Genomic DNA, 18,124 nt, shown 5'->3' with positions numbered 1-18,124 from the left:
AGATGGTTATACTGGAGACCTATCAAGAACAATGCCAGAACAGACCAGATGTGAACTATGTTTCAGTGGGTATCCTCTGTGGAGGGCATGTAAGTCTCAAATCACAAAGGTATTATGGAAGTGAGAAATGCATTTAGCTGACTTTGAAGCATCTAGCCGCCATCACCTATTTATTGAAGCTGCAGTTGAACATAGGTGCCTTATCAAAACTTCAAAATATCATCCTCAAGGTCAGAAAACTTCCAATATTTTCATGCTAGTGCAGATGTCATCACCACAGACTAACTTATAAAAATTAGTTCTGTTGATGTACAAGCTGAATGGGACAGACAACACTGCTGAGATCTGAGGTTACAGGGATCCATAACAGCAATATGCGGTCAAAATCGAGGTGAGCTATAAAAACCACCAAAACCCCACCAAATACAGTAATGCAGGAAAACAGAATTTCTGCAGGGTTAGGCAGGATTCTGAACAGTTTCATAGCAAACTATTATGTTCTACCTTATTTTCAATAGACATCCAGTCAAGTAGTCTAATAGTGTTTTTTTAAGTTTATGCAGTGGCCGTATGTATTGTCACAGGTACTACAAACTGTACAACAAAGAACATTATGCTCTGATTGCTGTGCTGCACATAACCGGCAAGATCTGCCTGAGGATCTGATGGTGCAATACATGTTATATAAAATATTGGCCAGTGGTGCATAGAAATTGGATGAATGGTTCAAAGAGAATTTATGGTGCTGTTGGAAGATGGATGGAATAAAAACAAGCAACTGTATAAAAGGCTTCTGAACATTCTCAGAGCTACCTGGTCCCTCTTGCAGGTAGTTTGTATTCTTTTGTAATAAAAATACTTTATTTGGCCTAGCTTACATTATACTTATAGCCTTAGTTTCATTATTATTTATCAGTCTTCATAGATGCCAATTCTCTTTAAATGTTTCATAGAATCACAGAATCATAGAATAGTTAGGGTTGGAAAGGACCTTAAGATCATCTAGTTCCAACTCCCTGCCATGGGCAGGGGCACCTCACACTAAACCATGCCATCCAAGGCCTAACTTGTGTAATAATTAAGTTTAGCTCTCATCTTTACAGAACACCTGAATTTCATTAATTACTTTTCAGATCAAATGAATGGATCCATTTGATCCATCAAATTTTGGATCCATTGAACATATTATTGACAAAGCATAGCCTACATTTTTTTAGCTGAACATCTCAGTGATAGGTCAGTCATCTTAAAAGACAGCCTATTAAAATGAACAGTAGCCTTTACCAGATGACTAGTACTGGCTTCCAGAAAAAAAGTCAGATTTATTCAATGCAACTTATTTTCCATAAAGCCATTCTAAGAAGTATAACTATGCTCCCACAATTTAATAATTTAATAATTGAATTTCTTACCAGATTTTCATTATTTTGGCCAGAAATGAGGTTAGACAAACTGCCTGACTGCCTTTTCCAAATATCAACTCAGTATTATCATTCTTTTAGACTCATGGCAATCTTGTTGTATATATACACTCACTTTGAATACTTACTCAAAATGAGGATCATCAAGATAAAAAATCCTTAACCTGGCCTATAGAGTTGTAAGCTATAAAAGTTCTCAATGTAAAAATGCTACTTCTTTCTAAAAATTGCTTAAAATTGTCCAGTAGCTACTGTTAGACTAATAGTAGCTAATTAGGGGATGTTTCATCATCTTCATATAACATGAGCCTATGTCCTTCCAGATACAAACCAGAAATAATACAAGACCTCTATCTTAACGTAGTAACAGATTTGTTTTATCTAATAAGGGGTTGTATCCACCCTGCAGTAGCTATCTTATTGCTAGCACATTTTTTAATCCTGCCCCTTTTCTATTGTTCTTGGCCCTGCTATCCACAGATTTCCTCTTGATTTCTTTAGCCTCTTCCCCATCCACTATACACTATTGCTGCTCATATTTTCACATTATTACCTATAATCAAATTTCCACTTTCTTTATATTGCTTTTTTATTTCTAAATATTGTGTTCACTTTCTTACCAAACTGAAATAGGTATTTAGAAGGAGCTACCCTCTAATTATGGAACTGTGTTTTTTTTGTTTACTTTGAACTGTTACAGTGCACAATTCCTGTTCTTATTTTCTATTCTTATTTCTACTAGCCTATATCTTCCTCTTAACATCTCTGGAGAAATGAGCTGCTCGGAATCAACCTATTTTAAGTGCCCTGTTGGTTCGCACTGAATGTAATTTAAGACATAACACCTGATACCTATATCACTATTCAAGTCCAATAATGACTTATACTGGATACAGCAACTTTTGACTGTAATTACTTCTTCCACCATTCTTAGAAACAGTTTTAGTTAGCTGTGTAATTGTCCCAAACTGAGCTCCCCATAGCAATGCAATGCTTTATTGTACATTTCAAATATGTGCTTAAGCAGTAAATCATCATATCCTCTAATTTGATCCAGTGTTCTGTATCAGAGGTTTCTCCCCCAGGTTTTGCAACATTGTATATTGATCCAAATGGAATCAAGATCCTGCAGTTCTGAGTTATCAATAACTCTAAAGGCAAGTAACAGTGTCTGCTATAAACAGAAACAGCCACAGTCTCTTCTTTGAAGTTTCTCGGTTGTCCTATAATTAGCTGTAGCTATTAATTAGCAACATGGAAACGATTTAATTGTTGTGTGTTAAAAAAAGAACTATATAATGTCACGAGAGACATGGAACATCTAGAAAAGTAACTGATTAATGAGGAGAAGGTTACACCTGCACTCAGAAAAACAAGTAAGGCTTGTGAGGTGGTCAGAATAGCAGGCAAAGACAAGAGCGTCATACAAATATATTAAACACGTTAAGCAACAGACAGCTTAAACTTGATCTCTACACAGAAAAACTTATTTAGTTGAGTTATTGAAACTTGAGTGAAGACCAAGATCAGGGAAAATTAACATCTACCTGGAAGGAGAGAGAAGAATGAGATAGAGCAGACTTCAAAGGAAAAGTTGGTGCAGGAAGGAGTACTACCACTTACCGTGCCACCTCGACCTTCCTATGTAGGTTATAGCAACAGATACGTAAGAGGTATTTTAATAGGATTTACTCAATATATTATAAAATTCCACAGAAACACAGAGGATTTTCAGCTATGTTTTTTACAGCGTTATACTGTGAATAAAATCTGATTTGAGAGAACTCTATTTTTTTCCATAAATATTTACTACCTAGCTAAACGAAGCAGTCTACTGAGAAACTTACAGATCTTATTTTCAAAAGATCATTCTGCAGAGGAACAGTAGTCAGCAAAAATGCTACTTCATATATGCATGCATATTCTTATATCCAGGTGAGAAACTACATATTTAGCCTTATTAGCCAAATGTTATTATTTATAGAGAAACTACCTATTAACATTCTTTTCACATACAGTAGATCAATACGGTAACGAACAGACAGGCAGCCATCTTATTCAATGATGAATGAACTATCATAATAGTTGCTAATAGGCAATTTTCCTCATTAAACTGCTTTTGAGAATAGAAGATCTTTTACTTTCTCGTTTTCTAGTTTTTGACAAACTTTTTCATTTTGGAAGTATGTAAAGTGTCAATAGTAAGACACTTGTCTATCTCTTTTGCCTATAATTGCTACTGTAGTTTATGCAATAAAGTCATTCCAAAATTAACAGCAGTCTGAATGGAGACTGAGTTGCATCTCTCTGTCAATAACATAGCAGTATTTCATAAAAAAAAAAAAAAAATTGGATTAATTCAGGCTTTCCCATACTTAGCCAAAAATAAGCATGCAGCTGTGAAAAGAGCACTCATTTTTTTCCTCTCAGACAAAACACTCTGTTTGAGAAAAAAGCACATTTTTCCCCATGAAAAAATAACAGTTTGTTCAATAATAGGCAAGATACTTCTGAATCACAGAGCACAATGTTTGGTTTTGCACCATTTTCCCAAGGGTTACAAAACAAGGCAAGCAGAAGATAGCCTTTATTTTAATCATAAACTTAAAAGCCAAAATAATAATTTTTTTAAATAACAGGCACTTTTTTTCATGAAAGTCGATCATCATTTTCACCTTAGATATTTTAGTTTATAAATTCTTTAAATTCAGGATTTAAAGAGCATTCAGCATTGTTCAGTCTTTTTTTTCAATTAAGTTTATGTGAGTTTTGCATTTCAGGCCAAGGCCAGGTCTGAAAACTGCCATGTAGAGTGACTTGTTATCTGATGATGTCAGAATGAAGGTAAAATGCACAAGTACTTAAGTTACTATATTTCAATCTATGCTGGAAAGTTACTAATGAAGAGATAACTACATATGCTTTCTTTTTACAGTGCATTAAAATACCACTACTATTTACTTCAGATGTCATCTGAGTTGCTCAAGCATATCTGAAAGCAGCTCACCTCAACAGAAATCCAAGAACAGTAGAGAAGTGGATCTGTTAATGGGTTAGTAAGATAGACCCTTGTCTGAAAATAGGTCTGTAGTACATATATATATACTAAATTCAAGATAGATATATACTGAATAGGCATTGCAATTCTTAGTTACTAATGGATATTTCAGAAAAATAAGTAATATTTCAAAATTAAGATATAAAACAGACTAGTCATTTTATAGAACTACATACTGAAGTAGTACAATGAAGCAATCTGTATAAACCACAGACACAGTATTCTTGTGTGGTGCACTGTAGCAGATTATTAAGTATTTAACCAAAATAAGGAAATAATATTCTACATACTGCTCTTAAAACTACTTTCAATTTTGCAATATAGAAGCTTCCTTATTTAATATTTCTGCAATAAAAAGCACATGAATGTGGAAAATGAGGTAATTCACAATAATCAACAGATATGAATTATTTTCTTGAATATGTCAGGAGATTTTTTTTGGCAGAGTAATTTGCTACATAACTAAGCATTCTTTTCTTGGGAACAAGTGCACTGTCAGCCATATACACCATGATGACCAATAAAAATTATGGAAGTCTTCAGAAGTCTAGGGGAAAGATACCTAGAGCCATTGACTCTTCTCCCTGTTTAGATCAGTTCAGAACTCAGTTGCATGACTTTCGAAAATTGTTCCAGAACAGGGAATGCACCAAAGATTACCCTCATTTAATCTTTTACATTTTGCTTTCACTCAAGAATACTTTTATTTAGGTGAACACTTAAAAGAGAATCAAATACCAAACCTTCACAAATGTCATGAACTGTTCTACTTTGTCATTGGTGAGCAGCAGCTGCTTCTGTACAGTTTCCAAAGCCTGTCTGCTTTGTTTAGCCAAGCCATGTAGTTGTTGAGATGCAGTAGTCTCAAGTTCAGTCATGGCACGTTCAGTCTCAGTCATTTTGCTCTCTAGATTGGTAAGCTTGTGATCCTGAAATACATTTGCAGAGAAATGGCAGTGATACTAATAAAAACTGTGATCCACGTACAGTAGACCACAAAAAAATGAACGAACAAACCAGCCTCCCACACAGTGGCTAACATCACAGAACATTCTATTTGCAACACATAAAATGTAATTTCAACAGAAAAAATTATTTCATTTTCAGTCATTACACCCATGTTTCGTCTCTAAATTTCAGTGACCTGACAAATCAGAAAAACATATTACTATTATTCTGCTCTTTTTTCCCTTTTTGTATTTAAATAATCTAAGCTGGTGACCTTGCAACTTTGCATTTGAAAGTGAGGTATGAAGAAGTTCTGAAGTAGAGCTATCATAACTCTAATATACCTTTTTCTTCAGCTCATCTTTAGCCTTGCGATACATCTGCTCATACTGAGACTTCTCTTTTGTAGCTACATTAAGTTTTTGTTTCAGTGAGTCAATGGATGTTTTTTTGTTCAAACAGTCTTCAGCCAGTGCCTTTGCCTGAAATAATGAATGGACAAGAGCAATTTTCTATTAAGATACAAAACTCAAAAATGAAAATCAAATAAAACCTAAGCTTACCTATACTGCACGTATTATATAAATAATTTGATTTAAAGACCTTTTTCTGAAATTAGTCTATAACAAAGATTGCATACAATCCTGTTACATAAAGTTTTTACTCGTATTAAGTGTAAAGAAAAACTCTTCATGTGCAGAGTGGTTCGTTTATAAAAATTGTACTGTCACAGTGCATGCAAAACCGAGCAAACCACAACTTCCACTCATTTTTTCTATCAGAGGTAAAAACATTAGTCAAAACTCAGCTGAGTAAATGGTACCTGTTTGAAAGTTAATAGTCTGTAAAGTCTTTTAGATAATTATTACCATTTTGCCATATAATGAAAACACTGATTTTTGGTAAAATGAAAGAGACCAATGCTCCTAGAAAATCATTCACCTCTTCTGACAGTATTAATCACATTTTTTTTCCTGACAATATTGAGTAACAGGGAATTTCTTTGATCTTCTGCTGAAGATAATGTAAAAATTTATCAAGTTGATTTTCCATGTGGAATAATCAAATTAATGTATAGAATTTGATTCTCTGGAATCTGAGAAATGCAGCACTTAAAATCCTGAAAGAACAGCATTAAAATACATCAAAGTACATAATTCCAGTCTAGATCTTTTGTCTGAAACCAAACCCAGGTATTTATCTTGTTTCTTACTTTAGCTCCCTTGCTTACTTAAGCTCTCTCTCTGGCTACAGATTTCTACTAACATTGGGTCTTTGCCATGGAGGGTAAGACAGTAGCTCTCTCTAGAACTGAAAATGCAAAGATAGTGCTTGTGATATTCAGCAAGCACCCACATTCTAGGAAACCAAGAGCAAACTAGTAAATTGTTTCTCTCTATTTTTGGGTCATAAGCTGCATAACCTCTCAGACAAAGAAATGTCATACTCTTTTTGCTTTAAAGGCCAAGTTGGTTGGATAACATAGAAATATGCCAAAATATATACAAGTTCTCCTAGGTTCGCTGAAATCCTCCTAGAATTTTGCAGGAGAAAATAATTTGCTATAGAACAGACAATTACATTAAGCTAAGAACTCTGACTCATTCACAACATTGGAGTAGAAAATAGATTAACATATTAAAGCATTTAGCTACTATAGGCAGGAGAGGTGCATGGACTTCATTAGCACATGTCATGTAAAATCCCATTTGTTTCAGGTCTACTATATTTCACAAACTTAACAGTGCATAAAACTAAATCTCACTCCTTACAGCATATCCTCGCAACTCACTGTTCTGAATACTTTAATATTTAATTACACCTCTTAAGAACATACATTAAATTATGCTGAATCCATCTAAACTATCACCATATACTGATTTTATACAAATTACAGCACAGGGAATTTCACCCATAACTGTATGTTGTTTGCTTATAGCAATATATTGATTTAGTATAGCATGTTTAAATAACTTCTGCAAATCCACCAGTTTTTATTTTTCCTAAAACTATCAATGGCAAGAAAGAGTACCTTTCTCTCAAGACTTTGTAATGTTTCATTAGAAGTTTTCTCATTTTCTTGATTTGCTTTTAGGCGAGACCTTAAGTCTTCTATCAAATGTCTTTTCATATTAAGGTCCCTCTCCAATCGAGAAATCCTACAAGGGACAAAGTTACACTGCATGTCACTGTTAGAAAACATTGTTAATATGCAACTATTTCAAACAACTAAAAAGTATAAATGCAGTACAAAAATTATCATTCCTACAGCTTTAAAACATCTTTTTTTTAATAAAGGCTGGTGCATTTCTTGCAATTTACCCTATTGTCCTGGTTTAGCAGTAGCAGTCATTTTTTTCTACTGGTGCAGTGCTGTGTTTTGACTTTTGGCCTGGGAATAATACTGATAAAGCTGATGTTTTCAGTTGCTGGTCAGAACGTTTACCCTGACCAAGGACTTTGTGAGTCTCATGCTCTGCCAGGGAGGAGGAGAAGCCAGGAGGAAGCAGGGACAGGACACCTGACCCAAACTAGCCAAAGAGGTATTCCATACCACAGCACGTCATGCCCAGGATGTAGAACTGAGAGTTCCCGGAAGGGCTGGATCACAGCGGGGTGGGGGCAAGGTACCGGTTGGTGAGCGGTTGTATTCTCTTCCTTGTTATTTCCTTTATCATTATTACTATTAGTGGTAGCAGTAGTGATTTGTGTTATACCTTAGTTATTAAACTGTTCTTATCTCAACCCATGGGAGTTGCATTCTTTTGATTCTCCTCCCCGTCCCTCCAGAAGCAGAGGGAAGAAAGGTGTGTGTGGGGGGAAGTAGACTGCGTGGTTCTGATTTACGGCCTAGGCTTAAACCACGACACCTATTCTCTACCATTAAAACCAATTTCAAGTCTCTTATTAAACACACCTATTTCTAAATATCCAATTAATTTGTGATTTGCTTTTTGCTGTGGTATATGCTCTAACTTGTCTGATTTGAAATCATAATCATTCTTCTTAGGGTATTATCAAAAAAGGCAAAAAGCCTGTTGAACACACAAAATTTAATAATTTAATTCATTAAGTGTCTCTGATGTTTCATAATTATTTAATGAAAAAAAAGTGAAAGAGGCGATCTCCTTTCAACTGAAAAATCTACATCTCTATAATTCTTAAAACCTGCAAAACCTAGAAATAACATCAGCTTTTCTCAGAAACTTCTCAAAAAATGAAACTCTCATGTACTACAAAATAATCTCTGTTCAATTACAAAATTATCTGTTATACTAAGCTTCCATCATTATAATACAGTTTAATATTTTAAACAGAAACATGAGCAATACTTCAATGTGTTCAGACTTCTGGACTTTATATTTTTTTTAATGAAAGCAAAATGCATGATAATATGTTCAGAAATAAAACATTCTTGATACTATGTTGACAACATATTAAAAAAAAAGAGAAAAAGAGTGCATCTTAAAATTTCTCCTATTTCACATTTATTCTATTAATGTTATTTTAGTGATTACATCTTACAGTTTATGAAAAAACAGTATTTTATAAAGGAAGCATGATAACCAGTAACTCTATTTTAAATTTAAGTCTTTTGGTAGAGAAATTCCGTTTCACTTCAAAACAGAAAATACAAAGTGAAGACAATTTAACAATTTCAATAGTTCTCTGTTTTTGATATGAAGTAATTTCAGATAAGTAAACTGCATTCTTTCTACAAATAATAAAAAAAAAAAAAGAATGATTAAAGGAGTTGCACTCTGGCCCAGACAAGAAATTCACAGATAGATTATGTTTATATAGTAACAGTTTATATTTAAATAGTAATAAAATTGTAATTAAAATTAAAGATTAGCATGATATCAGGTAAACTAGGAGACTAAAAGTCTCAGTTGCGTAATTCACAACAGTACATGTGAATATCTAAATAAGTAGTAAACCTTAATCAATTCAAATAGAAACAAATACAACTGGCCTTTTGAACTTTTTATGAATTCAAGACTGGATGTTTAATCTTGTTTAAGCATCTGAACCTTGACATGCCTCTTAGCCCCTAGGCAAAGAATTAATGTATTTGAAAGACTGTGTTTAACAGTGTTGAGGAATTCATTTAGACTTACATCAAGGATAAAATGGTCTAGAGTCTGAGTTTGATTGAAGGTATTCTTATTGCAATACAGATAGTACTGTGGCTAGTTACAGTTAGTTATCAGGTTACACAAAATGCATTTTTAGCATATACTGATCCAATTTAAAAAAAAATCCTCATAATATTCTGCAAGACTGCAATAAAAAGAAGAATAAAACATTCTCTTAAAATTCTATTTAGGAATGGTTAATGTTCTAACAATTATATAGCTGCCACTGGGGGGCACCAAACACAATGGATAGAAGAGTGAACCTACTTTGCTTGTAGCTCCTGAACGCGTTCTTCTTTTTCCTGGACTTCGTTTTTTAGTGACTTAACGGTGGTTGATTGCTTACTGATTTCATTATTCGAATTCTACATTGAAAAGTATTAAAATAGAAATAAATAAAGCAGTCTGAATATTATAGTGGTCAACAGTAAAATAGTTTGAAAAAATGGGCTGTGTAAACTTCCACATATTTTATGAATGTTCTTAGAAATTAATTGGTACAAAAGCAGCATTCTTACTTTCTAGCAACACTTAAGTAAAAATACATTCCTCAGAAAATATGATTAATATCAGTACTCTCCCATTGTTCTAATAATGTATGATTAATAGATGCTCCCCAGTACACTTGCAAGCCCAGTTCACTTACCAGCACCACATTTTCCAGTCAGCAGAAAAGGTAACAGAAAACAAGAGAAATAAAACTGGATCTTCATTTGAACTACATCCTTGAATGGTATAGTTCTACAGCACAAGGGGCCTACACCTGTAGAGCAGTTATTTCCAATAATCCCTTTTTATGATGTGCATTTAGTAATACAAGAAAATCCACAAGATTTTTGTGTGCCTTGAAGCTCAACAGCACAAACTTGGCCGTACTAACACAAATTAGTAACTAAAAGTAATGATCCTAACTTTCAGACATATGTGATTCCAGTGAAGGAGAATTACACAGTTGTTGGTCTTTCTTCATTGTATATAGTAGGAAGTGAAAAAAATCCTCAATTCCTCCATGCAAACACACAGATAATCTACATAAGATTTAAATACAGAACAACTGAATCACTCCATAGAAATTAAAATACTAAATTTAACTAAGTGGCCATTTTAGCAATCTGAACTGAGCATATGCATTGAAAGCCGTTGCTGAAAATGGCAGCTCAAAAACATCACATATAGAGATTTCAGAACTCCCAAAGGTGTTGCCAAAAGATACATATGTGTAACTGTACACACACAGATATGTGTGCATATATGCATGCAGGTTCAGCCACTAAAGCTTTTTACTCATTATGCATAAACAATAAGCGAACAAATCAGACATGCTGTAAACAAAGATACTTCAGGAGAATTTCTTTGCTCAGTGCAGACTTGTAATGCCTATTAACATTAATGGAAGCATTGTACATAGCTCGTATTGTACGTAGCTCTGTGCACCTCAAGGGGAGTGTATATTCTTATGTGCATAGTTAGATGTAAAATATTGTTCTTAATAACTTGTCTAGTCTATTTACTATTATTATTATGTGAGGTATAACCAGAAAATTGTTAAAGTAATGCATGCTAGCAGAATATTCTTGAGTTTCCTGAGACCTGGCTGCTGATCTTGAGCTTCGTTAGCGTGAAGCACAGCACCCAGTTAGACGGTTTACACACCAGATATGAATTTGAATGTTTAGGTGGGCCTTTGCACATGCTCAGAGGTGAAGACATATGCTTACGGCATTTTGCTTCCAGACTCACCACTCACACTTACTACACTTCCTACTGGCAACGATACGAGGAGTCATTACATACAACATAAACAAATACTGCAAAGATAGCTCTGAATAAAAAAGATTAACTAACAAAACCACGCACTTTGAAATTTTGAGCTATGAGGAAAGCTTTTGCTGCTTTCACATTCAGCCATTCAGGAAAATAACTTTGTATCTCCCTTTTAAGTATGCTAGATAGCTGCAACAGTAGTTGACAACTTCTGCCAATTTCTTCTGCTAAAAATACTTGCAGGACTTAAATTTCTGAAAAATTATTAGGTCAAAACAAGGCTAAGAATTTCAATAACTTGATTTAATTAGCTTTTCAGGCCTTTACAGTCAAACCTCTGATGCAATTCAGCAACTAGTGATTTTACTAACTTGTATTTGGGGGTCACAGACTATGCCTATTCTAAAGATAGTCTTGCATACATGGTTTATTTTTAAATAAAAATATAATACATCTTCTAAGAAGTAATTAGAAGTCATGTTAGTATTTTTGACATCAGATCTATGTATCTTTGCTAAATATTTGCTGCAGAAACAGAAACCCTGTGATTTTTCAGCCATGTATTTTGCAGTTCACATGTAGCAGACATGATACTCTTAAGAGTGTTTCACACACACATAAACATTTCATTATTTAGTTTTCTTACTTCCATAGAGCAATTGACTGCTAGGTTTCTGGATAATGAGCACGCTCATCTAAAAGGAATAACCCTAATTAACAGAAATTACCACTCACCAGCAACAGAAGCAGATTAGTCAACCCCAAATCTAAAAATCAACACTCAAGAAGTCAGCATGTATGGTTTCAAGATCTTTCTCATAATTAAAGCAGATTGAATTATGTGCCTTTACAGGGCTACCCCCCACTGCCCTCATCTCTTTATCAACGTGACCTACGTTTACTAATCCCTGCATATTGATGTTATGCACTCGGTGTGTTATAGCCAAGATCTGTAATACCATGATTACCATCAACAGCTAAGAGATCTGAGCACTACACCCATCTCATGTGCTAGTACAGCTAATCCAGTACTCAGGTTATCTATACCACTCATGTAATATGGCCTTTTCTACTAGTTGGCCTTTTGGCAGTCAACTTGAAAGTGTGCCATTTCTTCTAGAAGCAAGAAAGTGTAGAATCTTGACCTTTTCTCTTTCCTCAAATATTAAAAAGAAAATTATAGAAAAAAACCTAAGTTTAAAACATTCAGTTGCACGTGTATTTCCTCCAGTGAGAAGAAAGGAAGAATTAATATGTTTGAGGCAGGTCACCCGCTGAGAATGCTCTCACAACACCACAGTCCAGCATCTACATCAACCACATATAACAGAATTACTTGAAACTGAAAAATGGCATCATCAACAAGTTAGTATTTTCCTACCAGCTAATCTGCAAAAATACAAATACAAAAAGAATGTCGCTTGAAGACAAGAACAGTAGTGAAATATAGGTAACACAACACTGTTACATTATATGAGCTCCCCCATCAACTCAAATTTTTGCTCTCTTGTCAGAGACTGCTGTTGCTTACTTCCTCCTTAAGGAAGCAAGGACTCAACACACTTCTCACTGAAGTAATTCCACACCATTTTTCAACAAGATGCATTTAAACATTGTGCGAAAACCAAGCAAGCCTCCCTGTCTGGCTTATTTGATCTGCACAAATTTTTTAATTGTAACTTTCAACTCTCCTCCTTATGACTACATTTATACTTAACACCAAAGGTTATCTAACACCTAAGCTGCTAATCATTGGCTAAGATATATAAATGATAGCCTACGTGCATATGTGTACACCTGCTTGACCCACTTATGAAATACTGTTCATATGAATTATCTTCAACACTAGATAATCTGTTCTGTCACCTTTAGTTTGCACTGCAGCTGTTTCATCTCTAAATCGATGTTCTTTGAAGGAGCTGGTGTGGCTTCACTCTTTCTAGCAGTTAGAGACAGATGTTCTCTCAACTTCAATTTTTCTTGTAAAGCTTCCTTCTCCTGTTGCCACTTGGCCAGGTTGGAGGTCAACACCTGTTTTACAAACAGAAGAAACAACCACAATCATATCCTAAAAATAAGATGATTCTCTGGTTCGGAATTTGAAAGGAATGAAACAGTAGACATAAAAGAAGTTACACTGCCCAGCCATTGGCTGAATTTTCTAGTCCACATGAAGATCAAATCTGCCAGGAAAGAGAAATCAACTACCATTAAAAACAAGCCTTTTTTTTTTTTTTTTTTTAAGGCAAGCTTATTTAATTTTGACTGTACACATCGGTATTTTTGCCATGACAGGCTAAAATTCTCATATAAAATTGTAACAGTAGTTACTGTTAAAACCTGTTTAACCTAGAGCCTCCCTGGGATTCAGCAATTATTTTCTACACAGAGCATGAAGAAATACCACCAATGCATATTAAAAGGTGGTTAAATGTCAAATCTACTTTAATGGTGACCACTCTAAGCTCACTTGAATTACTATGTTGACAACTGCTATAAAACATACAGCTTTTTCTTGGCTTTTGTTTTGATATTTGTAGGGCTTGTAGAGGTTAAAGCAAAGTGGACCAGCTGCACTAAATATCTTCTGGTTGGCTGGTCTGTACTCATGTTGTGTTATTTCTTCCCTTTCACATATATGTACCATAGCCAGAGAACCACATATTCCATAACCTTGACTCTAGGGCTGAGGTACTTACGTGGTAAAAGCCAAGCTGGAGCAGGACAGGATAACAGATGTTAGTTGTTTATTCCACTGGGTAGGTCTTACCACCCTATACTGCAGCCAAAATGCTTCTCATTTAGCAACATAAATGCTAAGTCCAATTAGCAGACGAGGCTTGCTAGGGATTTATTTCAAATAACACACAAACAAACTCTCAGTCTTGTTGCACTTGATTGACAACTGACAAGACTTGATTTTTGCAGTAATATATTTCACAGTATAGAGGTAAGCTTTTAAATAAAGTGTTTGTTTTAATTTAAATATCATTGATTTTTTTTTTCCTGTAAAATGAAGACCTGAAATAATCTTTATGCTAGTGGTTAACTTTTCATGAATCTGTAGTCAGCCAGAGTCACCAATGGCCTAACAACTCTGGCTCCTTAAGAGGGTAACTACTGTACTATCTCATTATTCCAATGAAGATTGTAATACCAGACTTTAACATAAGGAACAATTACACAAAATGGTAATTCAAAATCTCTCAAAGGGCAAAAAAACCTTCCTTTGTGAAGAATCCTGATAAGAATCTGGAGAAGATGCTGCAGTTCGAAATGACTAAATGTATGCCCAATTATATACTGGTACACAAAAAAAACATGGGTGAAAGTTAAAGATACTATTCTATTTCCAAGCATTTATTATTCAACTCAAAACCAGATTTTATACTACTTGATGTTAGCAAAAAACCCCTCTTTATACACATGTGTTTATATACACATCATCTGTGTTTATATATTAATCATCTGAAGATCACATATATATCCAAATAAAACTACTTATGTTCATGTTTATTCCCATTATAAATTAAATGAGAATGCTTGTAGACTTTGCATTAACGTCAAAAAATATCACAGATACAAGAAAGTGCATCCTGCATCCACCTAAACAGTACTTCACACTTGAGTGCATTTATTAAAGCAAATGGGCATTTTATCCATATCTCCAAGATAAGTTCTTAGTAAAAGGGTTAATCTTTCCATTTTCTTCCGCACCTGCTGTCATTATTGAATAAGAGATAAATAGTGTTTATGCATTTTCTAACTTTCTATTCTTTAATCTAATATATATATTCTCACACTTGATATTATTTCAGTAGAAGACAAAATGAAGTCTACTTTAATAAGCAAAACCAGTAGCAATACAGAAAGTATAGATGGATATAAGGATTAGGTTAATTTGTCCAGTATAGCCAATATTTCTACACGCAGAACATCATGATTCAGTGTCTCTGTAATAAATTATTCATAAAAAGAAAAGAAAAAAAAAATCATGGCTAGATCAATATCTCTGATTAAAATTAGAAATGCCCCCATGTCTGCCCAAGATAGCTTGTGACTCTCAGAAGTTTCTTAGGCTACTGCTGCTGCCAAAATGCATCTGGTCTAAAATACCATGACTGCAGTGGCTACATTCCCCAAAATGACAGCAACTATATTGAAAAAGAAAGGGCTTTCATGGGACAGATGCCAAAGACAAAAGTGCTACACTGCTTATAGGATTTACTTAAGTTAGGAGGTAGTAAAAAAATATTTCAAATATGAATGTCCATGAATTCAGAAACAGCATCAGAACTACCAGGGTAAATTGAGAGTAGCGTAAGATATACAAGACAAAAGCCCCTCAACTTGCAGACAAAGACAGTCATGCAATTGCAATCAGGGATATAGAATCATAGAATCATAAAATAGTTAGGGTTGGAAAGGACCTTAAGACCATCTAGTATCAAGGAGGTTGTCTCTTAACTGCTGTGGAGACAATGTAAATGATGTTATAGGGTAGATAATTTTATTGCTTTATTCTTCTATTTTCAATATATTGAAAGGTTATGTGAAAATTCTTTATAAATCCATGTAGGATGTCAAAACCAGCCCCCTAGCCCAGGCAAAATATTTCTACCTAAAAGATATTCCTTGTATTTACTTACTTAGGAATCAAGTTCATTATGCTGCTGCCCCTCACCACTCACTAAATTTTAGGTCAAGCCTTTTTCTCTTGTTTCTTTTTCAGACATAGTGGGAGTTTGTGTGTGTTCTCCCATGTACACAAATTGTGAGTGACAGAGTAAAAAGGATTTACTTCAGAGGCAAAGGTCACCATGATGAAAGTTAGAATCTTAAACACCAGCTAGACCAGATGTTGGTAAAGGCAGGCTACTGCTGTTACGCCACCATGTAGCCGCCTTCGTTTGCTGCACCTCCTCCAGAGTGTTTTGGCTTAACAGATGTTTATAGATTCAATATTTTAAAATCCATCTATCTTAATCTCCCTGCTCCTGGTATACCCATGACGCTCTGTTCTGCTGTACACAAAGGAGTAAGTGATGAAATCTCAGTTTCTATGTAGTCAATGCAAAACTTGCAGTGACTCAGCAATACTTTTTAACATAAGCCCTCTGCTCAGAAAGATAGCTACATGGAAGACCCAATGGATTAATGTAGGAAGCTACTAGAATGGCCTATTGCTCCTCAGCATCACAACAAACCTGTGAGGATCTTCTAGCTCAGTCACCTTCCTCCTGTAACTGGCATGTATGAAAATTTCTGTTAGTGGTGGCTCATACGGCACTGACACTGCTGTACATGATTGCATACATTTGTATTTGCAGAATATATTATGCAGAATGTATTTGTCCTGGGTTCAGCAGTAGCAGTCATTTTTTCTCCTTCTTAGTAGCTGGTGCAGCGCTGTGTTTTTGACTTTCAGTCTGGGAACAGCGATGATAACATCGATGTTTTCAGTTGCTGCTCAGTAATGTTTAGTCTGGCCAAGGACTTTCTGAGTCTCATGCTCTGCCAGGGAGGAGGGGACGTCGGGAAGAACCAGAGAAAGGACACCTGACCCAAACTAACCAAAGAGGTATTCCATACCACAGGATGTCATGCCCGGTATATAAACTGAGGGCAGTTACCCGGAAGGGCTAGATCACTGCTCAGTCGGGCTGGGTATCGGTCGGAGGGTGTTGAGCAGTTGTATGCGCTTCCCGTGTTATTTCCCTTATCGTTATTATTATTGGTGGTAGCAGTAGTGGTTTGTGTTATACCTTAGTTACTGGACTGCTCTTATCTCAACCCGTGGGAGTTACATTCTTTCGATTCTCCTCCCCATCCCTCCAGGAGCGAGGAAGAGGAAGTGGGGAAGTGAGTGAGTGACTATGTGGTTCTGAATTACTGACTGGACTTAAACCATGACAGTATTCTAGGTGAAGTTATAAAATGGGCTGTAAATCAGGTATTCTTGAAACCCTTTTTAAGGAATAGCATTACCTGATTTTACTACTTCTTTAGTAATCCAACTATAACTAATAAAAATAACCTCAGATGGTTAAAAATAGTATTTGCCACCCATCCTAAAACCCTGGCACATGAAACATTACAATGTGCATCTGTATGTCTGTAAGAGACACATAGTCAACATATTTCTTTATCTTTTCTCTAAGAAATCTGGCAGGTAATAAAATACACTTGCTCTATGCATAGACATGCATATCCTGTACTAAGGTCTATTTCAAAATTTAACTCTGCTCATCTTAAATCCTATTTTCTCACAGCTTTAGCTTGATTGTTAAGTATATCCAGGATAAGAAGTACTTGTTGCACACATAAACCATGACAGAACTTTTCTAAACATATCGGAAGGCACAGAGTCAGGTATTTATTATTTTACACACTCTATCAAATGCTACAACATAATGATAAATCTATTTACAATATCCAAGGCAAAATTTATTGAGACAGTCCCACTGATCTTGACCCTGTTTTGTTTTCTTCAAGAAAAACCTACCTGATGGGTCACAGAAAAACAAACAAACAAACAAAAAACCCCAAACTGAAATTACTAAAAATGGTACATTGCTATCTGAAAATACAAAAGATATAGAACAGACTGAAATACCAACTATGCTGCATACTTAATGTGAATCTTATAAAGGCAAATAACTCCAAATCCTCACTGAAAGTCTTTTTTCATGCAAGCGCTGTAAGTGGTTGATTACTTAGTATTCTAGACATGAAGAAAAAATATGAAACAGAAAAGTCTTTGATGACTTAATATGCTAGCCCTAAATTTAAAT

General features: G+C 34.9%; 1 protein-coding gene across 1 annotated transcript in view; it reads right to left on the bottom strand.

The window, feature by feature from the left end:
• The window catches only part of CNTLN (centlein), a gene marked incomplete at its 5' end in the record, with an annotated part of 196,332 nt that overhangs the window by 20,481 nt on the left and 157,727 nt on the right, over positions 1-18,124 (bottom strand). Inside the window, 5 exon segments of the mRNA XM_080637807.1 lie at positions 5,223-5,408; positions 5,772-5,909; positions 7,460-7,586; positions 9,834-9,931; positions 13,197-13,361. Coding sequence (XP_080493933.1) covers positions 5,223-5,408; positions 5,772-5,909; positions 7,460-7,586; positions 9,834-9,931; positions 13,197-13,361 — 714 coding nt within the window.

This window comes from Psittacula echo (genome assembly GCF_963264785.1).
Source record: "Psittacula echo genome assembly, chromosome: Z".
Classification (NCBI taxonomy): Eukaryota; Metazoa; Chordata; class Aves; order Psittaciformes; family Psittacidae; genus Psittacula; species Psittacula echo.
The sequence above is the reverse complement of the archived record's forward strand: the minus strand, read 5'-3'. Positions and strand labels throughout refer to the sequence as shown.